The sequence below is a fragment of the Onychomys torridus genome, chromosome 1 (genome assembly GCF_903995425.1).
Source record: "Onychomys torridus chromosome 1, mOncTor1.1, whole genome shotgun sequence".
NCBI lineage: Eukaryota > Metazoa > Chordata > Mammalia > Rodentia > Cricetidae > Onychomys > Onychomys torridus.
The window spans coordinates 112,821,657-112,846,210 of record NC_050443.1 but is presented as its reverse complement, the minus strand read 5'-3'; the positions used below and the strand labels follow the sequence as shown (position 1 = coordinate 112,846,210).

General features: G+C 44.2%; 1 protein-coding gene across 1 annotated transcript in view; it reads right to left on the bottom strand.

Annotated features, from left to right (window-relative positions):
• Window positions 1-24,554, bottom strand: part of Dock1 (dedicator of cytokinesis 1) — a 453,773-nt gene that overhangs the window by 101,642 nt on the left and 327,577 nt on the right. Inside the window, exons 31-32 of the mRNA XM_036177592.1 lie at window positions 5,500-5,578; window positions 2,229-2,329 (exon numbers count right to left, since the gene is read on the bottom strand). Of these exons, the coding sequence (XP_036033485.1) occupies window positions 2,229-2,329; window positions 5,500-5,578 (180 nt within the window). The remainder of the gene's footprint in view (window positions 1-2,228; window positions 2,330-5,499; window positions 5,579-24,554) is intronic.

Sequence of the window (24,554 nt, the reverse complement as noted above, 5' to 3'; positions counted from 1 at the left end):
GTGTCACTGTGGGGGTGGCTTTTGAGGTCTCCTGTGTTCAAGCTATGCCTAGTGTGGCACTCAGTCTCTTTCTACTACCTGCGGATCAAGATGTAGAACTCTCAGCTCCCTCTCCAGCACCATGTCTGACTGCACGCTGCCATGTCCCCACCATGATGATAATGGACTAAACCTCTGAAACTGTAAGGCAGTCCCAGTGAAATGTTTTTCTTTGTAAGAGTTGTTGTGGTCATCGTGTCTCTTCACAGCAACAGAAACCCTAACTAAGACAGCTTCTATCTCTAAGGGCAGGAAGCAGAGGTGCTTCATATTGAATGGGTTCTAAACTCAGCCAGCACTAGGTTTGAGTGCCAGAGTCTCCTCTCAGTGTGCACAACCCACATGGACTGCTGGACAGATGTAACGAATGGTGGGAGCCCGTGTTTCAGGGAGCTGAGCCACACTTGGAGCTGCTAAGGGTATCCTGCTTCTAAAATGATGGTTCCACCACATGGACAGCAACAACACAAGCAGTCATTCCTCCCTTCTCACAAGCCCCGTGACCTTCAGAAACTGGGGACTTTGTGTCGGGTCCATCTCCAGCATGCACAGCCCCCAAAAGTCTGTTGTCCCTGGGGGCCATGGTGAATAAGTAACTCTTGAAAAGGTTCCAAAGACAGACAATATGCCAGCAGTCACAGGTGGGTGCTACTCTGTCCCTACTGTGCTTGGTTTGGCAGGTACATCTGTCACTTCTAAATAATAGTCATTGTCTTCACTTGTGGCTCTTGGGGTCAACCACCTGAGGGAACCATTTCATTATCTTGCTCAGACTGAAAACATGGAGGATGGACAGACTTACTGAATGAAAAAATCATGCTCTTTAATGATATATGAAACACACACAGGCAAACAAACATATGCATACATATACATATATGCATATACACATACACATATATACATGCACGCACAGTGCTTAGAAGGCTGCTGGCTCATGAATTAAGCTCAGTATTATATGCAGAACCATGTCTTACACTCCAGGGATCATGTGCTTTCCAACTATGAAAAGCAGAGCAGCTTCTCATCCCCAGACCCCCTTTGCACCCTCTGACCTCAGGAACTCATAGGGACCATGCAAAGCGCAGGTGCAGTCAGAATATTGCAGAGGCATTATAAATATGATGACCCAGAAATATGGGCACCATTTCAGAATCTTCCGGGGAGTCCCCACCAAAGGGACACCTGGAACAGGGTGACATTGGTGGAACTGAGGCAGGAGAAGTGCTTAAACCTCAGGACACCAAGACCCTGGGAATGAACCTGAGCAACTATTTTTTTTCTTTCTCTGTAAATTATGTGCATGCGTACATGCATTTATTTGTGTGTGTGTGTGTGTGTGTGTGTGTGTGTGTGTGTGTGTGAACATGTGAGTGTTTGTGTGCCAAGATCAGAGGTGTCCAAACTGAAGAAAGGTTTCTTGTTTGCTGCTATGTAAGCCAGAAAGCTCTGGGGAATTGTCTGTCTCTCTTTCTCACCACACTATAGGAGTTCTGGAGTTACAGATGTGCACCATTGTGTCTGGCTTTACACATGTTCTGGGGATGTGAACTCGGTTACTTATGGTTGAGCAGCAAGCATTTGACCCGCTGAGTCATCTCCTCAGCCCACAATCTTCCTTCTTGACATGGGAACAGGATCATTCAGGACGGCCTCTGGCACCACAGAGCTTCCCAAGGATCTTGGCCTTCATGAAGCTTCTTCAATGACACACAGGCTAATCTAGTCCATTCAAAGTCCAGGGGAAGACAGGGCACTTTTGTGCCAAGAAGGAAACAATGGATCGCTCTGTTTCAGCAGGCTGGACAGTTCCAGCAGAGCTGATGGCTTTCATCAGAACCCTCTTTTGTAGAAGCAGAATTGGAAAAGTAAGCAATAAAGTAAACCACGTGTATAATGACATCAGAAGAGTGCTCAGCAAAAGTCATAATCTCCAGAAACTCAAATGCTGTGTAGCACTAACCACCTCCAATCACACTGACTTTGAACCTACTGGGATGAATCCTGCAATTTTCAGTGCTTGGTTCATGGGTTACAAAGGCGATGCCGGATTTGTGATTTGAAACCACCCTTTCATTACCCTGTGATTACATCTCAATTTGTACCCAGTTGGCTTGGAGAAGACATGGAAATTAGGGTAATAAGCAGGAGGCTCCTGCCCGGAGCAGCAGAGCTGGGGAACGACTTACTTGTTGAAGATTTTGGCTCTCTTAGCGCTTGAAAAATTCTCCAGCTGCAGGGACTCTTGAGTGAGGAAAGCCACGGCCAGGTGAAAATAGTTGTTCCACAGCTAAAAACCAAAAGACCTGAGATGAGGAGCCGCTAAGTTGTGGAATAGTTTAACAATCGATCTCAGAAACGCTCTGGGCAGTTATCATCCTGAAATGCTTAAAACAGAGCCTTGCAAGCCAGCCCTCAGGGTGTGATTCACAACTGAGTGTAAGGCTCAATTCACCAGGGCAAACTCCTCTAACCTCTGCTTGTGCCTCAGTTTCTTCACCAATAACACGAGGTTGTTAGTAGTATGACCTGGGTAGGCTTCCTGGAAGGCACAGGGATTATGACTTGCAGAAGTAGTGGCTACAGATATGGTGGTGCTGAGCATACATTGAATGCTGCATGCTTTTAGCTTTGTTAGCATGTGATGGAGCCCCTCTCTGAATAACAGTATACCCTTGCATGATTTACAACTTTTTATTATGCCAAAATTATGCATACACCAGACAATTAGGGAAAACATGTAAAAAGATCAAACCTCCATTTCAAGGATTTATGGGCTGTATAGGATTAAGGATGATCTTTACAAGACATTGTAGACGCCAGTTTTTCTCATTCACAAACCAGGGATAGTATTCAAATTCAATAGCTACAGAGAGTCACATAAAGATAAGACGTCCCCATTACCAACTCTGAGTTTAATGACCTGTGAAAGGCAGGAATTCAAGAGCATCCCCAGGATTTAAGAGTGTATGTGGCCCTCTTTATCTGACTCTCCCTAGGATGTGGCCTTGCTTACCATGCTGCTGACCACCACAGAACTAGCCCAGAATGCCCTGGTCACCCATCTCAGGATGCTCACAGCTTACAGTAGGATGGAAGCTGAGCAGATGTCCCTAACCTCAGAATGCCCAGAGTTTAATGGAAGCTAGAGCGAGAAGACCAGCACAGGATGGGAGAAAGACAGACTGCAAATACTCTCCTCAAAGGCTGTAACTTTTCTAATTTCATAAGTCCAGTAATTCCACTTAACATCCAACTTCTCAGAAGAGAAGTTCACCTAGCTGATTTTAAACTACAGGTGCAAGAAGAAATGCACAAAAAGAGCCAGGGCAATTCCTTCCATCCATCCATCCATCCATCCATCTATCCATCTATCTATCAATCTATCTATCTATATTATTATTATTATTTTAGTTTTTTTGAGCCAGGGTTTCTTTGTGTAACTTTGGCACTGTCCTGCAACTAGCTCTGTAGTCCAGGCTCACCTCAAACTCATAGAGAGCCTCCTATCTCTGCTTCCACAGTGCTGGGATTAAAGGCATGCACCACCACTGCCTGGCATATTTTTTTTGGGGGGGGTAGGGCAATTCTTAAGAGAAAATAAACTTGGAGGTGCAGATTCTGCTGTCTGTCAACAGAGCTGAAGTAATGAAAGCACTGTGGTAAGAACAGAGAAAACAGAATCCATACGGAAGCAGGTTTGCAGTTTAGCCAAGGGCAGCATACAAACTCACTGGAGACAGGAAAACCCAATCATGAAAGTAGAGAGAATGATGATAGACCCTGATCCTAACACTAGCTACAGAGATCTTAGGTGGATTAAACAGCTAAAAAGAAAAAAAAAAATCAATCCATTAAGCAGAACTCTGAAGGTAATTGCTGATATTAACTTCATGGCAGATACAACACTAAGGCCATTGAAGATTTACTGCACTAAACCTAAGACCACATAATCACAGGAGAAATGTCAGGTCTGACTACAGAAAAGTTAAATATTTTTATATAATAAAACACAAGCAAAAGAAATGGCCAGAGAGTTCACAGCAAAAATCCCCACAACTGATAAATATGCACAGCTTAGCTGGTCATAGAAATGTAGTGACCAGAAAAATTCATATAAACAAGAATCCAGAATTCTAAAGAAAGGCTGCAAAGAGTTGCTTCCTTCAAAAGAGGCTAGTGGGGATGTCCTGGTTAGCTCAGTGGATCACGAGACAAAACATAAAGACAGGAATGTGAGAAAGACACTTGTAATGAGGAAGGCAGGTTGACAGAGGAGGGCGGGAGCTAGAAGATGGGGCTGATGAGTAAGAGGAACGAGAATGGACTACATCCATGGATGAAATTCTCTAAAAAGTTTAATAAAAGCTTTATAAACACACACACACACACACACACACACACACACACACACACACACGCTAGTGAAAGTGCTACTGCTAAAACATTTTTAGGAGGGCATTTCGACACTGCCCTTCAAGTTTAAATGTTCATCCTGTTTGCCAGCAATCAGTCTTTCCTAAGGGGTGCATGCACTGACATCATGAAAGCCTGGCTCAGGACAGTGAGAAGCAGAAGCTCTGGACCATTTTGTAGGGGCAGCCAAGTAAGTGAAGGCACATTCATGCTGTGGAGTAGACCAAGACTGTAAAACACTTGGCATGAACCAATGCATGTTAAAGGCAGGATGACATCCTGCACTGGCCCACATAAATGCATCTGGTGTGAGGAAGAGGGCAGAGCGATTAGTTACAAGTTACTCCTGCAGAGCGGGAATGTTGCAAAGAGTAGAGGAAATATTTCCTAACAACTCATTTACCGCATGTGAATCTTTGTTTATGACATGAAAACAAGCATCAAGCAGAGAAAAACAATAAAAAAGTGAAAAAGAAAAAAAATTAAAGTAATGCTGCTGGGGCTGAGGATGTGGCTTAGTTGGTAGAGGGCCTAGTTAATGTGCACCCACCCAGCACCCCTCCACACACACTTAGGCAGGGCATATACAGAAGAGGTATTTGGGAAACAGGAGGACTCACTATGGACACTACAGGTGGCACAAAGCCAAGAGAGAGTCTGAGGGGGAGAGAGTTTCAGAAGCAATTAGCTCAGTGAAGCACACCCGATTCTCCTCCACTGAACCCTTCATCCTGTCTTAGGACAATTTGAGACGAGTCTGGCAGCCAGGCATAGTGGCACTCGGTGGCCTGCCTGCCTCCTGCCAGGAGAGTTCCTCCTTGCCACTCTGATTCAGTACTTTCTCTTGGAAACAACTCTATTTCCTAACTTGCTAAATGGAGCAAATACAATGAGAGCATAACTTTCACTCCTCGGGTTCCATTTCCACACCCCCTGATGAGAGGTCCATTAGGATCCAGGGATTAGAGATATAAATGACTGGAATTGACCAGCCGTTTGTTTTAACATGATTCTCTCACAAAGGGGCTGTCTACCTCCTTTTACCTGCAGCTCGAAGTTGGCTTGATCCAGAAATTTCTTGTTCAGCATATCTGCATACTGATTAATTGCTCGAAGGAAGACTCTGAAAGATCAAGAGAAAATGGCATAATCACATACTTAGGCTTTGGCACCTTTGTAGGTTTGGCATTTCAATTAGAATTCCAGACTGTCAAGAATGTGAAGTCTCCAAGTCCTGTGTGAAGTTGGGAGGTTTTGCCAGTGAAAAACTCTCAGAATTATATGCAGATGTGGTCCAAATTAATCCAGAAAATTAGCTTGTGGAGGGTGAAAGAAACAGACCAAAATAAGAGTACCTGAAAGTAACATTTAATACGTATCACGAAAATAACCCACCTTTCAAAAAGGAAGGAAAGATGCAAATACAATCCTTCCCTGAAGTTAGAAACGTCTTACCGCTTCATAATCAAGTCTTCTAGTGAGTTGGCCTTGGGTTTGAAAGCACTCTTTGTGTGTAAGCTATTAGGCTTGGCATGGTTTGGTACAATGTTACTGGACGTGGAGGTACAGCCACTATCGGTACCATCTTTTATCTCATTTCAATCATTATTCTCTTAATAAAAGAAAATTAAAAAGGCTCTAGTAGATAAGAAAGTGACCTGGCAAAGATTTTAGAGGCATGGGATCCTTTGATTAGATGACAGGTATAAGGGTGTGTGTGGTGTGGGTACAGAGAGGCCAGGTGAGGGCACCGGATGTCTGGCTCTATAACTGTGCCTTAGTCCCTTCACACAGAGAATGACTGAACCTGGAGCTAGGATGGTGGCTGGTAAGCCCCGAGGATCCTCCGGTAGCCACTGTCCACTCAGTGCTGGGGTAACCAGTGCACACACCATTCCTACCTTTTTACACAGGTGAGTGAGATTTGAACCCAGGTGTAAATACATGTACAGCAAGGGCTGGACCCCACTGAGCCATCTCCTCAGCCCCAACAATGCCCGATTTCCAGCACATTTCTCAACACCTTGACTTCTCTTTTCCTATGATAAAGTGTGCAATTTGGGCTGTCAGGGAGGACTCTGGAGTACTGTCTTTCCTCAGCTTGTTCACTGGTAGACTTGTTTTATAACCCTTGGGAGCGTTGACAACAGAAAAGCTTAGTCCAGCTACTTCTTTGTAAATGGCATTCTCCCTTTGCACAAAGCAAGGATGCAAGAGGAATTAGCATTAGGTCACAGATAATAAACTTAATTACCTCTCCTCATTTAGACAGTGGGAAGCAGCTACAACATGAGGGAAATCTGGGTTACTTGAAATCCCCATTCTCTGACAGCACTATCTCTTTAACTAAGCATGCTTGCAGAAGCTCCCTAGGCCCTGCCACCTCAGAGTTCACTATAGATTTAGGAGTATGGGGGGGGGGGAGGAAAGGACACTCCACTAGGCGCTTCAAGGGGCCTCTGTCAGTGCCCTTTCCACGGCACTTCTTGCCACTCTTTTTTTTTTTTTAATTTTATAATTAATTTAATTTTACATATCAGCCATGGATTCCCCTGTCCTCCCTCCTCCCACCCCCCAGCCCTCCCCCCCAATCCATCCCCCATTCCTACCTCCTCCAAGGCAAGGACTCCCCTGGGGATTCAGCTTAGGACTCCTCTGGTAGATTCAGTTGAGGCATGTCCAGTCCCCTCCTCCCTTCACCTAGGCTGAGCAAAGTATCCCAGCATAGGACCTAGGTTCCAAAAAGCCAGCTCATGCACTAAGGACAGGTCCCCGGTCCTACTGTCTGGGGGCCTCCTAAATAGTTCAAGCTAATCGACTGTCTCACTTATCCAGAGGGCCTGATCCAGTTCCATGGGGGCTCCTCAGCTATTGGTTCATAGTTCTTGTGTTTCCACTAGTTTGGCTATTTGTCCCTGTGCTTTTTCCAATCATGGTCTCAATATCTCTTGCTCATACAATCCCTCCTCTCTTTCACCAGTTCTCAATCTCTTAAATGCAGCACTGTGAATCAGGAGCTGCAAGCAGTCCATCAGAAAGCCAAACAGCAGGATGGAGGACCCACACATGCATGCTCCATGGCCCATGGTGGAGCTTGCTATCTCAGTCACTAAAGAACCAGTTATCTGTATTCTTTCCTGGAGACATGAAGACATAACCAGATTGGAAGAATGGGTGTTTTAAGTGTCTTGTAATGGAGGACTATAGGGGATCACTCTTGTAATGGAGGACTATAGGGGATCACTCTTGTAATGGAGGACTATAGGGGATCACTCTTGTAATGGAGGACTACAGGGGATCACTGCCTTGTTCATTTACCAAGAGACCAGACTTGACAGCAGCATTCATTGTCCAGGATATTGCAAATCTAGGATGCCCAATTACACTTGAGACATAGCTCTAGGTGGTGAACTCTGTTAACTGACTTAGTTACAGCATTAAAGCGGAATGCAGGGTATTTGGAGATACTGATGGATTACTACATGGAACACAGAACTAAGGCCATTCCTTGCGTATGTATATAAGAAGCACAGCGATGCTTGCTAGCCTCTAGTCTTAGGCTGGTACCTATCACACCAGGCTCAGCCCTCAGGAGTACAACATAGGCAAAAAAAAAGATGATCTCCTTATATACCCAAGTCTTGGCCTTTGTGTTCAGACAGGTACAATAACAGAATCCACAGACCCTGCCTCAAGCCTCCATGGAACACAATTTCCTGTTCTGATAAAAATGGGCTTGCATCAAGTCCAAGAACTCCAAGCTTATATAGCTGCAATAACTTTTCTATTTTTTTCCTTCAGCTTTTGTGGACATTCCCCAGAGTACCTTACTACCCTTAAGAGCTGTAAGTTGCTGTCCCCAGCCCTTGATGACAATAATGATGGGTTTAGCACAACATGGATTATTATTACAGGGTAATTATTTTGCCTCTAGACAACACCAAAACAGTTATAATATGCTACTTCTAATTAAGCTCTGGAACAGTTTCAGCTAGTTAAATAAAGATATTTCTCAAAATGCCCTCCCCCACCTTAAAGAAAAAGAAACCATGTCAGGCTGAAACAATATGAAGGCTGAACACAAACTTTTTTAATGAACTGTCAGCTGAGAAAGAGCAGTGTTGAAAGATAGATTCCATAATTTAGATTCCCTATAAATTTTTTAAAAAGCCAGGACAAAACTCCAAATAACACAGAATGCAAGTTGCATGAAGAAAACCAGGGGAATGATTAAATAAACACTACAATTAATGCTATAAACAAGATACAATGGAACATGGGCTCAGTACAGCAGGACAGCATGACTTGTACAGACCCACCAGGGACATGTGTAAATAATACCCGACAGTTCATGGTGATGGCTTGAAAAAGCTGCTATGCCTCAAGTCTTCCTGAAATAAACCAATTAGCTAACTAGGCAAAAGGAAACATAAGCAGTGGCTATTTTTGGTAGGATGACCTATTAGGCACTGTAATCCTATGTTGTTTCTAATAAATCTCAAACTAAGAAGCATAAATGCACAAAATATCTTAGAAGCACAGCACTTGCTTTTGGGCATAGAGGGGTGTGAAGAGGATCCCAAGTCGTTCAACTAGACAGATTCATGATGCCTTATTAGACTATATAGAATAAAGGCTTTCTTCCAAGTGTGCCCAACCCAGCAAGATCTCAACTGGGTTCTCAAACCCATGGAAGTGACCATAGGGAAGGTGGACAGGTGAGCAGACAGAGGGGGGTTGCCTTTACACAATGGTGATTCTCTCTCTGCTCTACCCTGCTGGAGTGGACTTAGAAGAAGAATCAGAAAAAGAAACACTCCCCTCTCTGACAATGGGTAAATGGTGGGGATTCAAATACACTGGTTTTGTCTGCTTATGGGGGTGGGTTGGACAGGTGGGTAGATGAATAGAAAGGTGGATAGATGCATGAGTGGGTGGGCCAATGGGTAAATGGATGAATAGGTTGGTAGGTGTATGATGAGTGGGTGAATTGTAAACGAGTGGGTGATGGACAAATTAAGTGAGTCTATGGATGGATATGTGAGTGGGTGAGCAGTGGGGTAGATGGATAAATGGACAGGTAGGTAGGTAGATAAGTAGATGAGTGGATGATGAGTGGGTAAGTAGTAAGTGAGTGGGCGGGTGGATGAATAAATGGGTAGACAGATAGGTGGGTTGATAGTAAATAAATGGATAAGATGGCCTAGAAGATCAAACTGACTCATATCAGAGGCTCAAGTATTTGGCATTTTCTCTCTGTGTCTGGAGGCCCTGCTTTCTAAGTTGATTTTCTATGGCAGGGTTTAATCATTTTCATTTTTGTTACCCAGGTTTCTGATGAGGCTTGGCAGCTGTAGCTGGGCATTATTCCCTTTTCTTCCTCTTCATCTCCAGAGCTCATTCTGTTACTCTCCTTATCTCTGGCTCATTTCTTGATGGAAAGAATCTTGCCTTTTCCACATCAAGAACCTCCAAGGCATCTCAGTGGATCTCTTGCCAGCATGGATATTCTGAAAGGCTCTGTTCCAAGGAACCATATGTTTGCAAGTACAGTAAGAGATGTATTTAAGTCAAGGTGAATGTTAGGAAACATCACCAATCCAAACAAAATCCTCCATCCCTCAGCTTGCTCCAGGACATATCAGTAGAGGCCAGGCACAATGTAAAAAAATATGAGAACGATGCTTGCAGGAAAGAAGAAGTACCAGAACAGTGTTCTATTCATGCAGAAGAGCTAGAGGCTCAGTAGGGGAAGACCATCTATCATTAGGCAAACAGATCAAGCTCTGTCTTGTTTAGAGGCTGGGCTATTAGGTGGTAACTTCTAAACACCTAGCTAATGGTATAAATGTTCAAATGCGTTCATAGATGCTCTCCCAAATGGTTCAAATGATTAAGGAAAGGGTAAGCTTGCATTTAAATAGAGCTCTTTCCAATCATTTTTAATCTATGGAAGGATTTATTTATAATCTAAAACTTTGGGAGATAAAACCCTACACAGAGATAAATAATACAGAGAGAATCACAGGCAAATCATGTCATCCTAAAAAGATTAAAAAATATCATCAGGTCTAGAGCCTGCAAGTTTTATTTTCAAAAACCCAGTAGAAAGAAAATAATCTCCAGGTACTTGGTAAGCTAGTTGTGTATCTAGGAATTCAGGCTACCATTCTCAAAGCTGTTACAGCATAATCTGTACACATTGTTTGTGTATGTGGGTGTGCACATACATAGCATGTGTGTAGAGGTCAGAGGATAAAGTAGGATGTCTGTCCTCAATTGCTTTCTACATTTTGTTTGAGATAGAGACTCTCATTGGTTGGAACCTCACCATGTATGCCAGGCTAGCTGGCCTGTGAGCTTCTAGATATCTGTCTGTCTCTACTACTGGGATTACATGCATGGGCACAGCACAGCTCTTCTTACATGGGTTTTGGGGATCTCTATGCAGGTATGCATACTTATAACAGAAGGGATGTACTGGTTGAGCTATCTCCCTATCTCACATTACACAGTTGTTGTTTTTTTTTAATTGTGCCAATGAAAAAAAAAGAATTAATCCCCAAGCCAATATAATTCAACTAACCAAACAACAAAGGAGGTTTCTCTGACAAGCTCTTCTATCTGAGGCAGTCATTGCTGGGGGCTTTCTGGTAGAAACAATGCTCAATTCTATCTTGTCAATCTCAACTAAGTTTAATTGTAGTTGACACATTTACACATTTGTACAGTTAAAGTCTTAATCAAATTGTATCTACATATCTGTCAATCAATGCTTTCCTCTGCATATAAACATTTAGCTATGGACCAAGTAGCTCAACATCACAAAGACACGAGGAAGATATAAGGTGACAGATATATTAATAAGGATGATTTAACCACTACACAAGATGTCCATATGCCATCTTGTACATCTTGTAAATATATGAAATAACTGCCAATTAAAATTAATTTAAAAAGGAAATGTTACGTTAACTAAAGAGGCAATTTAAGTGTCTCCATGGTTTATAAGAACACCAGTCCTTTGGAACTTTCAATCTACAAAGTTTGCCTAGTTCAAGATTTTGAGACTGAAAGTGAAGAGACATCACTACATGTCCCACAGCCATCAAACACTGTCATCACCTGCATACCATGATGGTTACACCTTGGTTAACATGGTTGGCTCTGGAATCTACTGAGACTCACTTTGGGTTGGTCTGTGGAGGCATTTCTAGGAAGGGTTAACTGAGGGGGAAGACATGCCCCAGAGTGGCATCTTTCAGAGGCAGCCCATCTACAAAGTGGTCCTAGAGCAAAGAGGTGCTATTATCATCCTTTGCTGACTTGGGAGCCCAGCTTCTCAAGCCTTCTAATATGGACTAAAAACTAGCAGCTCTCCAGGAATTTTCCAGGCCTTCAGCATCAGATTGGGACTACAGAGGCACCTAGCCTCATAGACAGAGTAGCTACTGGATTCTCAACTTCTCCAGTGGGTAAATAGCCAATGTTGAATTACCTAGTTCATATCATCTAAGCCAATCTAATAAATCCCCTTTGTATATATATTCACAGAACCATATTCCATTGGTTCTGTTCTTCTAGAGAACCCTGGCTAATAGGACACACTACAAAATCTTAAGTTGTATTCATGATTATGATTATGCTCAAATATCTTGGTGGATGCACCTGCCAGAGGTGTTTGCTGAGTTCCAAGCCTCCCACCAACATGAAGTTTGTGGAGAACTTTCCAGTGTTCTGGAATTTCTGCCTTAGTGCCTATCATGGCCTGTACAAAAATGGTCAGGGTCAGGAGATTCTTCTGCTCTAATAAGAGATCATCTGGAAAAGGCTGCCTACTGGGATAAGGCAGGTGATGTATGGAGCACTAACAGTAACCCCGCCATACTCAATTGAGAAAGGAACTTAACAATTGGAAAGTCATCAGAAGCCAGTTTAATTACAAGGACTGGCTCTAAAATGACTATGATGTCACAGCTTCAGACATCTCCATCGTCTCTGTTACTCAGTGCTTGCTGCTACTAAAACTCAAAACTAGATGCCTCATCACTAAAGAGGGGGAAAAATATGGAGGATGGTACAAAGCCTCTGGGAAATGCAAAGCCAGTTCCAAAATTGTGAGGCTGAGGGTTTTCTTAATTTCTTCCCCAAACTCACTTTAACTTACATAATTAGATTGCACAGTTCAATATAAGGGCATTTAAAGACTTCTGGCATCAAAACAAGTTGCTTTGTGGGGAAAAACTGCATCCTTTACTAAAATGTTTTGCCCAAAGTGGGTAGAAAAAAACAAAACAAAACAAGAAACAAATTAGAAGTGACAGATCCCATCCCAGCAGGACAATGAGTCAAGCGCAGGAGCTGGAAACATGCCTTCAAAAATTTCTGCAGAATTCAGGAGGCAAGCTAAGGAGAAGTGACGAAGGAAAGGCAAAGAACATCATTTCAGTTAAACAGGAAGAGGAGGTAATAAATGCTTTATGTGGGCAAATCAGTTCTGCTGTCCAGTCCCCAGCTTGGCAGAGCAGCTTTCCTGTCAAGTTAGCGACCAACTGGGGTCAGTGGCTTCCTCTTGTATGACCAAAGGGCTGGCTATCCAACATTGCCTCAGCAAGATTGTGTGGGAAGACCAGTGTCACCAATGAGCCAGCTCTATCGAGATTATCGTTAACTATGAATGTGGGGTAGAATCATGCTTGCAGGTGGACAGTAGAGGTAGGATAGGGTCCAAGGACTCTAAGGCAGGGAAGGGTCATGGGTAGTTGGGAGCTCTAAAACCTAAAGACTCTGTCACCACCATTTCATGTCTGTGCAACTCTAGCTACAGTTCCCCATGATTTCCTCATTTCTTTTTCAAATCAATGAAGACTTAAACATCCATCAAGCTCTTAACTAAAATCCTAATTGCCCTAAGGTTCCCCCCTCCCCCAATCAGTTCTGGTAGAAGGCAGGGCTGAGTTGCAGACAGGAATACAGAGAATTTTCTGATAGGTCCTACCCTGGACCTAGGTTGTCAGGTCCTCACTACAAGGCCTCCAGGAGCTGAGACAGCTGGGCTCTCACCCTCTAGTCCTGTTCTTGCTAAAGGAGCAGGGCAGGATTCATGCCTGGGCCTACCTTCGACTGCAACATACTCCCCCTCAAGGAATCATGAGGACTGAAGGGGCCATGCCAGGTGGCTGCCTCCTGCCTGGATCTCATGTTTCCTCAACACCTGACCACTCCGCTTCCTGCTGCTCTGCTGTTCCAGGTGCCCTCTCTGTTATAGGCACTGCTGTTACCCTCATACAAATTATGTTATGTCATGAGTTTAGGAGTTATGGGGTGCAAACTATCTGATACTTTACACACACACACACAAATTGAGGCTAAGAGAGGCAGATCACGTTCCTGAAAGAGGTAGGTCCAGTCTTGGGTTGAACTCCAATGACCTCACACTGCTTTCCTTAGAACACAAACAGGGTAGCCAGCAGGACCCAAGTCAATTCCTGCACCTGCTCTCCTTTCACAGTGTAGTAAGGACAGCTTCTAACAGAAACCTAAGCAGACAGTAGAACATGAGCCCCTCCTCAGGCTTCCAAAATGACTAGACCCTGCCTATGGCTGCTTCCTACACCTCCACCCCTTATCTTTCCCATTGTTTTTATATTTTTATCTCCAGCAAAAATGGACTAGAAAGTACAGAGCTATTAGGTGCTCTGTGATGCCCCTCTCCCAAACATGCCCAACTTTCTCCAGTAATCTCCTTAGCTGAGTGTGGTGCGTTTTGACAATCTGTGAATCCACATCAACTTCTCACCAATGCCAGTTCTCACCCAGAGCCCGTGGTTTACATTCCTGCTCACTCCTTGTGTTGTGTGTTCTGTAGTTCACACATGTACAGCAGATACCCCCCCCCCATTACAGTATCATAAAAAGCATGCCCACTGCCCCCCAGATATTCTGGATCCACTTTATTCATTTCTCTTCTCTCATCCCTGCTCGGCAGCCATCAATCTCATTATTTTCTGCACAGTTCTCTCAAGTTAAGGGAGAAAGGGTTTCCTCTGGCTCACAGTTCAAGGGTGCAGTCCATCATGGTGGGGAAGCCAGGGCAGCAGGAGCCTGAAGCAACTGGTCCCATCACATTCAGAGTCAGTCAGGAATCAGAGAGTAATAAATGTATGCTGCAGCTCAGCTCCCTTTCTCTACAGACCATCATTTCAGCCAGGGGATGGTGCTCCCCACAATGGACAGATCTTCCCACCTTAATTAATGCAGTGAAGATAAGCTAATCCCCCACAGGCATGTTCAGAGGCCCAAGTCCCAAGTGATATTAAAGTCTCTCAATTTGATAATGAATACTAAACATTAATATAGGTATACATGTGTGTTTACTCTTTTAAAAAACAGTGCAATATGAATAACATATGTTTGATCATCTTAGCAATTTTAAGGCATGCATTTCAGCAACACTGAACACACATACATCACTCTAAGCCATCATCGCTGTCTCTCTGCAGAGCTTATCTTACAGGTGTGAAGGCTCAGCCATTAAACAGTGATTCCCTACTGTATCCATCTCCCTGTCTTTGGTAACTGCCTTTCCACCGTCTATGAATTTGACAGCTCTCAGTACTGAATACGAGTGAAATCATAAAGAATTTATATTCTAGTGAGTGGTTTTCTTCACAAGCAAAACACCCTTAAGGTTTGTCTTTGTTGGTTTGGGTGTCACATCCCTTACTCTTAAGGCTGAATAATGCTTTATTGTAAAAGTCATATTGTGTTTGTTGATGACCTGCTGACTGGACACGAGCTGTTCTCAGCTTTTGGCTATGTATAGTTATGAAGCTCAGTGTAAAAGTATCTGATTTCAATGCCTTTGGGTATGTACCTGGAAATGACACTGGCCACTGTAGTGATGATACCATTACAGGCTTTCAGGGAACTACCATGCTATTTTACATGGTGGTTGCATGCACTATTTTATGTCTCTATTAACAGTACATTAATCCCAGCACTTGGGAGGCAGAGACAGGTGAGTTCAAGGCCAACCTGATCTACAAATTGAGTTCTAGGACAGCCAGTGCTGTTACACAGAGAAAACCTGTCTCAAAAACTAAAAAAAAAAAAAAAAAAAAAAAAAAAAAAAAAAAAAAAAAAAAGTTCTAACATTTCTAAGCCCTCATCAAGGCTTGCTTTCCCTTTTGAAATTCTGATAGTAGCTATCTTAAGATACCATCTGTAAAGAGAAGCAGTATAAAGTTTTATTAGAACACAGCCATGCCTACTCATTAGAGATGATCTATGGCTGTCTGCCCATTATAAATAGACTATGGCAATGGGTGTGGGTGGGGTGAAATGAAAAAATGCTGGACAAGGAGTACATCATAGGTTAGGTAGGAAGAATAGATGCAAAGAGATCTATGTACAGCAAGTGCCTATGGATAAATGTGTTCATGAAAAACTGTGAAGAAAGTGGCTGTTAAATGCCTAGCCACAAAAAGGCACTAATGTGGGTTAATTTATCTGTGAATTCGACTGTGAATCTACAACCCATAGATATTTCAAAACAATTGTGTTGCATAGGATCAAAAAATGCACTGTTATTCTTCAAATAAATAATAGAAATCCCGAGGGCACAAGCTGCATCTCTCTCCAATCATCTCCTTCCCCTCACTCTCCTAGGTCTCCCACCCCTGCCCAGGCAACTTCATAGTAAATGTGGTATTTAGTGACAGACTGAGCAGTGGAGCAAATGTGATCCTCCAGTGAACACTGGGAAGCAGGGCAGTCTCTAGAGAGGGTGGAGACAGGGAAGAGAGTGCATGGTTTGATTCTAAGAATCAATCATGGTAAAGAAGAAAGAAGGGTCTTGGCTGCCCCATAGGGTCCCTTTACCAACATCCCAATGTCTTGATCCCTCCCCTCTCTAGTGGTTCCCCTCATCTCCCAGTTGGATGGTTAAAGGACCATGAAGTTAGATGATGAAAGATGGGCTGGCTAGAGGCAGAGGCAGGATGGATGGGGGAGCATTATTCTTCAGGCTTAGACACAAGCCCACAGATCTTGTTAGGGTGTGGGTAGCATCCTGACCCACACCGGAGTTTTTTCTGATTTCCAGAGACACATGAACGTGGGAGGGTTGGAACAGAGAGTTAGGAGTTAAGAGTTCAAGGAGATGAAATGTTTGGGGACTAAACAGCAATGTTGGCAGTACAACACTGCAGATGTAATTAATGCCACTGAACTGCACACCTGAAAATGGGAGAAACACAAAATTTTATGGCATATATATTTTAAAATAATAAAGAAGAAAAACAGGAGAGGGAAAGGAAACGGCATTTTCTAGAAAGTGCAGTAGTGGGAGTCAGGATTTTCCTCCACCATCACTGTGACTCCATTCCATGCTTTGAAACAAAAAAAACCAAAAACCTAACTCCAACAAACCTGGAAATAAGAATGTATGTCTTTCACTCTAAAAAGCCCCAGGCTGTTCAGGTCCAGGAGTCTGAGGGGCATTGATAACCAGGCGTAAACAAAGACAACACCAGAAACCCAGCAAGGATAACAACCACAAGCCTGCAGCCTTGGGCCCTGGGGTGCCTGTCACAGAACTCAGGAAAGGGGTCAGCCACATGCCTTGAGGTGCACTGGATCTTATCCCCACAGCAGGCAGCAGGGGATCCTGTACAGAATCAAGTCTAGTACAGATAAATGCATCTTGTGAGGACCCCCAGGGTCTGCTGTAAAGTTTAAGGTGGAAATTCTTTAGCGAAGCCAGCAGAACAAAGGAGAAAGCACCTTTCAAGTCAGCTCCTGCTTTCACAGACCAGCTCTGCCTAGGACTTGTCCTGGTGCATCTGCAAGACTTGCTTAAGGGCACTTTAATCATTTAGCAAGCTAATGTAACTTGCTCCAGGCTCCTTTGCCAGGGGCTAAAAACTGGGACAAGATTCTTTGGCCATCCAGGGGCCTAGGTGCTTGAGAGCATTCTGTGAGCAGCAACCTGGCACTTGGCATTTTCTACATTTCCCCCATCCTCACTGGAGTGTGGCTAATTCTTCTCACTACCAGCTTGGTTTCCCGCGAACAGTGGCCTGCTGGGTCTCTGTGTGAGAGGAACGTGCAGGGTATAGGACTTCGAGGAGGAAGGTGGGGAAAGGGGAACTAACATACTCCATAGTATTATATAGACACGCCTGCACTCCATATTGCAGAAAAGAATTGAAGGCTACTTTGTGAATAGCTTAGTGCTTCATAGTGCTAAGCCATTCATTTGTTCTGAGTTAACCCCGTCCTACCCCAGCTCCAAGGCCGAGAGGAGTCCAAGGTCAACATCAGCCTACTCTCACTAGGCTCAGGGATTCAAGAGCTGCCAGATTCCAGACATTTAAAGAACAGGAGAAGAGCAGGAGGGGTGACGACCGAGAAGCATAGACACCTCAGGTCTCAGAAAGGTGGCTCCCCACCTTGGTTACTTCTCTCCTTAGTCTGACAAAATGATTGACAAAGCAACACAGACGGAAGGGCTGCTTTGGGCTTATTCTTTGAGGCTGTGACACAGTCTGTCACAGTGGGGAAGTCCCAGAGACAGGAGCTAGAGGTGGCAGGTCACATCACACCCACAGTCATGAAGAAGAAAGGGAGGCAAACGCTGGTGCTCCGCCTATTTTGTTCTTTGTCTCTAGTCCAGGACCCCAGAACATCAAATGGTGTCCTCTCACACTGAGGGCAAGCCTTCCAACCTGAATTAACTCAGTCTGGAAACACCCTCGAAGACCTCACCAGAGGTGTGTTTCCATGGTGATTCTAAACCTCATGAAGTTGACAGTGAAGATTAGCCATCACACCACCTGACCAGAGAGGGCAAGACTGAGCTCTGGAGTGACTGACTGCAAAATTGCTGTCAGGATGTTTTCCTCAACCATTCCTCCACTTTAGTTTTGCATGTGGGGTTCTCTCACTGAACCCAGAGCTTGCTGTATCAGGTAAGATGGCTGGCTAGTGGGCTCCTGGATCCTACTGTCTCTGCCTCCATGACTGATTTTTATGTGGGTGCTGGGTAACCAACCCAAAGTCCTTATGTTTGTGCAGCAGGCACTTTCCTCACTGAGCTGGCCCTCTGGCCCCTAAGCTGCTTGTTTTAAGGTTTGCTAATTAGTGATCTTAACATGGAAAGTCCCCTTTCAATGCAAGGACCATCACTGGCCAAACAATGTACATTATTTATGGTTCTGCCCATATACTGAGATGGTGGTGGATTGGCCCAGGGCAAGGGTCCTTGTGGTCATGTTGGAACTCTGCTAACCATGGTAAACTTGCTCTTTTCTGTGCTGGTCACAATGGAGCCACAGAGCTCAAGGCCAAATGTGTTTTATAGGTCCTGCTGGCATTGTCCTGCAGCCTGGAACTCATGCAGAGAGAAGTTCTCCTTTCTTGACCCCAGTGCTGACATGAGTCTTTGAGAGAAAGTAGAGGAGAGGCCAGAAAGAGAAAGCAAGAAATTCTAATGTGTACCAGACTTGAGAGAAGGGGCTGGCCCTTCTGGAAGCTGTTTTTCGGCCATCCTCTGAGTGACACTTCTTATTACCAGGCATAACCTTATTTGAAGCCTGTGAGGCCATTTCATTCCAAGCTCATTTGCTGGCTGGATTCAGTGTAGCAGCCTTGACCATGAGAGCTAAGGCTTTGAATTATGATTTTGTTTTCCTTTCAGTAAAAAAAAAAAAAAAGTGCATCCCCAAAAAAGTTGTTTGTATTTATATAATTGCTCAGAGTCACAAGACAGGGATCAGCCTTTCTTCTTTCAGTGTGTAGTGTGATTTAGTTGAGTCAAAGCACCCTGTGCCATGCATGTTACAACCCTAAGCAGACAGGAAGCTGGCTATAGCCCACAGATTAAGCCCACCATCCACTTATACCTGTAAACAAAATTTTATTGGCATAGAGTAAGCCTGTACAGAGCTTAAAATGTGCTCTATCATTTGAAACAGAGTTTTATGTAGCCTAGGCCAGTCTGAAACACTTATGTAGCACACGATGACCTTGAACCCCTGATGGTCTTGCCTCTACTTCCAGAGTGCTGGAATGAGAGATGGATACTGAAATGTGCTCAGGCTCTAGTCTGTGGCTTTATGCCTGCCCAGCAAACGCTCTATCAGTTGGATTATATCCTCAGCCTTGTGGTCTACCAATGATTTAACAAATTCATTTAGCAATTCATTTAACAAATTAAAGGAGAAGACATAGCCACTGACCCCAAACCCAAGATCACTTTCCAGTAAACTCATGAATCCATCCCATTTCCAGATGAAAATCTGCTATCTCTTACTATTAAGGTCACTTGACCCTGCTTCATCTGTCCCAGACATAGTCTTCCCATACTTGAAACACAGCTACCAAATGACTTTGTATTGCTATCTATTTGTTTATATTATTGCATATATTCTTTTTTTTCTCTCTTTCAAGCCTACATACATTTTTACGTACATTGTAAAGCATTTAAAGTCTTGTTCCATCTGAATCTGCCTTATTGTGAACCTATTGCTTTAAACTGCAGCATTTCTAAGACTGAAAAGGCAGCTGTGGCTGTTGGCTCCACCCCCATCAGCTTTCCAACATGGCGGTGGTACAGTTTACCACCAGCTCTGGGAGACATCAACTCTTAGAAACAGTGGGACTATGCTTTTATCAAAGCATCATGTAGCCCAGAACTAAACTACCAAAAACTATATCCAACACACAGCATAGTGCTCAGCTTGGAGACACCTCTGTGTAACATAGTGTAGATCAAGCCTGCAAACACGCCATGAACCCGCCATAGAGTGGCTCAAATCCACAGGCTGCCGCTAACTTGATAGAGACAATTAGTAAGATGTTTTAAGTTCCATTTTAGATTCTTTTTTCTCAGGTTTTAAGTGGAAACTCTTGCCCCATGTTGGGTGCCATTTGTAGCTAGAGTTTTCCTGCCTGGCCCATAATCAGGACAAATCTCTCTCACCTGCCAGTCCCACAGTCGCTCAGACCCAACACCAAGAGACTTATAAACACACAGAGACTTTTATTGCTTACAAACTGTATGACCATGGCAGGCTTCTCACTAACTGTTCTTATATCTTAAATTAACCCATTTCTATTAATTTACAAGTTGCCACGTGGCTTGTATCTTTATATGTTGCTTGTCATGGTGGCAGCTGGCAGCGTCTCCCTCTCTGCCCTCCTGTTCTCTCAGTTCTCATCTCTGTTAGTCCCACCTATACTTCCTGCCTGGCCACTGGCCAATCAGTGTTTTATTTATCAATCAATCATCCACAGCAACCTTGACCTCATGAACAACCAGTCCTGAGATTTGGAAAATGGATTCTAGTCTTGCTTAGGGCTGAAAGTCAAGTCAGTGTGACAGTTAGATGAACAACTTGAAATGTAACCCCAAGTGTCTTCATGAACCAGCAAGCTATGAGTACCCTCACCAAGGTCCTTCACTTCTTCATCTATCAAATGGGTTCCAAGTAGCAACAAAAAGTAAGCTAAAAGTGTGTCCAGTACCTAAAACAATGCACTGCACATAGACCAAACTGTGAGCGTGAGGAGCTGGGTGAATTGCTTCCACACAAAAAATTCAACAGAAAGTGCTAGTTTAGAGCCATGGCATATTAGTGAGTTGGCCAATGACTTTTAACTAGAAAAGTACATTCAAAAATGAGTGGCCTGGGAAGTGCTTTGGGTCTGTTTCCTCTACTAAAAGCTGAAATGATAGCATGATATTAGAAATTATTTTATTAACTTTGAGCACAACTGATTATAAAAATAGCCATCCTTATTGAAATTGATGCTATGTAAAATATGCAGACAGCCATAGATCTTTAGGAAATTCTCCAGGCTTTTGTGGGAATAGGTTATGAGGATCTAAAGAACTCAGTGTCTGGGGATGGTACCCAAAGTCTGATCATATACTCTAGCATCAAGCCATGGGTCTGGAGGACTCAGCTGGCCTGATGATGACCATCAATTGAAATCAATCTTGCATCTGGCATATTTTCTCACCTGCCTAGAATGAGTTCCTTTATAAGGCACAGAAGAGCAGCCATCATGACCGAAGGAGCTTTGGGAAGCCCAAAGACACTGCATATGTATAGAGATATTCGGCTGACTTTGGCCAGAAAGCATCCTTCATGCCTGGTAGCAAAGTAATGATGACACAGCTCAGTAGCACCACTTTTGAAGATGGGCACCTTGGGGCTGGGGAGATGGCTTGGCAAGTAAAGTGCTGACTATGCAGTATAAGGACCAGAATTCAGATCCAAGCACCCATGCAAAACCTGGATGGGTCTGGTGGACCATCTGTAAGCTCAGGATGGGGGAGGTAGAGACCACATCTCTGGAGCAACCCAAGTAGCCAGACTAGTTAAATTGGGGTTGAGCCAGAGACCTGCTTCAATATGTAAGGTACAGAATGATCAAGAAAGACACTCAACGTTAACCTCAAGCCTCCACATGTACTCACACACATGTGCATCTATACACTCAAACATGCATACATGCACACACACACACACACACACACACACACACACACACACACAGATAGGCACCTCACAGTATCTTAGCAGATACCACGTGTATGTTTCAGCTCTTTGTCACTGTAACAACATAGAACTGAGAGAAATTATTTAAATGCAAGATTACTTATGGGTTCTAATTCAAAAGCATACTGGAAAGGCATGCACAACATGGCAGAAAGCTACTCACTTCATGGTGGCCAGGAGGCAAAGAGAAAGCTAGGAAAGGGCCAAGTGCGGGATAAACCCTTCAAAGGCACCTCTACAGTGACCCACTTTCTCCATACAGGCTGCACTATCTAATGGCTCACAACTGGAAACCCATCAAAGAATTAGCCCATGAAAGAAGTCAGTGGTCACATGAGTCAACCCAGCTCAATTAGTGTCACCAATTGGGCATCATGCCTGATATACATAAGCCTTTTTGGTGGACACATCTTGGCCAACCCTTAACAACGACCGATTTTAGGTCCAACAATGGGGCAGTCTCCCACACTGGCATCACTTGGGGTGGCACAACAGCCTTAGAGAGAATGCTGTCTGAGATGACCCTGCCCTGCCCTGGAACCTGACTGGGACCACTCAGCAGTAGTCCCTCATTTTGCCCCTTAGGAAATTCACCTTCCAGGTGTTTCTGAGTTCTGATATTGGCAAAATGCTTTAATGACTGGCTGATTAATGGTGAGGATGAGACAGGTAGATGACAGTAAAGCTCATTCATGTTTCTCAGGAGACATGGCTGGTGCTTGGTTGTCAACTAAATTTGCAGCGGCTGATTTCTGCTCGGCCCATCTCTCTGTCATTTGAGGCTCAGGGGTGGAAGATACCTCAAACAGATTTTCTTTCCATAAGGGGCTCCCATGAGACAGTTGTTTCTTGATCCCATGACAACTGGCAGCTATCAGCTAAACTATGGAAAGCACACAGCTCCCGCCTCTCAAAACCAGCGGCTCCAGATGAATAGCCTCTGCTCACCCTGAAGTGAATGCGAACGCACCCAATTCTGAGGTACAGTGGCTCCATCCACCAGCAAGAGGAATGCTAGACACATGCTCAGGTGCTGAGATGGACCTGGGAGAGGGGCAGAATCTGTTCTGGAGCAGAGGGAACAACTCTGCTTGCCACCTGCTAAACCCAGAGCTCACACCGTCTCCTACTCACTCTCTTTGATTATCAGTGGGAGGAAGCAAAGGAGGTTCACTACATGTTTGGGTAACCCCGCCAGGAGGTAGCAAAACCCAGCCAAGCCTCCCACCTCTCTTTTCTGTACTCTATGAATCATTGCTCACAGGTATGAAAGGGGTGCTGAAATCCTGGTCCAGCCCCCTTCCCAAGGAGCACCCCACAGACTCACTAAGTTGCCTGATGGTGTCACAACAGTGCCTTGTGGAATTAACTCAGGCATTTAGACAACACAGCAGCAAAACTACAATTAACCAGTTAATTAATTAATTAGAGACAGGGTGTCTTGTATCCTAGGTTGTCCTCAAATTTACTATGAAGTCAAGGGTGACCTTGAGCTTCTGACCCTCATGCCCCCACTTCCTGAGGAATTACAAGTGCACCCCACCATGCCTGGTTTGTATGGCACTGAGGATAGAAGCCAGGGCTTCCTGCATGCTACACAAGCAAGCACACTCCCAACGTCTCCATCAACCCCCTTCCCCATGCAAGTACAGTTTAAATGCCTTGCTTTTGCTTCAATGCACTTGGCTGGAAGGGAATTCGAGCATTTTGATCAAGTACCGGAAGTGCCCATGGGAGGGACAGCCCACGCATCCCCAGGTGGCTGGAAAGAAGGCATGGAAGAGACAGAAAGATGCTGAAACAATGACATCTTTCAACTCACTTGGCAGAAAGGCTATGGGGAAGACAGCAGCTCCAGTGGTTCTCGTCTAATGCTTGTGTCTCCCAAGTTCGGAGAGGGAAATCTTTATAGCATTAGGAAATGTGGCCTCCGGGAAGTGATGAGCTGATTGAGGGTGGAGCCCCCCAGGACTAGGATTGTGGTCCTGGTAGAAGCAGTCAAAGAAAACTCTCTTAACTCTTACAGTACTAAGAACTTGTTAAGGTGTTATCTATGAATCAGGAAGCCAGTATGACCAGATGGGAATCTGCCTCAACTTGACCTTGGATTTTCCGGTCTTTAGAACTATGAGAAATGAACTTCTGTTGTTTTTAACCCCATAGCCTTTGGAATTTTGTTATAGCAGTCCAAATGGGCCAAGACTCTGACCTTCCTAGGCATCATGATCAAGTGTACCTAAGAGCTGGGCTGGCCAGCCAAGCCTGTGCTATCTAGGCCATTGGGACTTGAGGAGGGCACTGGATGCCTTTATTATTTGTGCTATATCCCAAGGTGGGAAAACAGGAGGATGACGGCAGTGGAGGAGGGCAAGTGGAGAGTCGGAAGGCCTGAGCTGAAAAGGTTGACTTTCAATCCGTGGGAAGTGACTGTGAATGTCATCAATTGACTAGACTATTCCACAGGATCCCTGGAACTGACATAGGGTGACTGTGTGACATCCACAGCATCCACAGCTGGTGATATGGTCT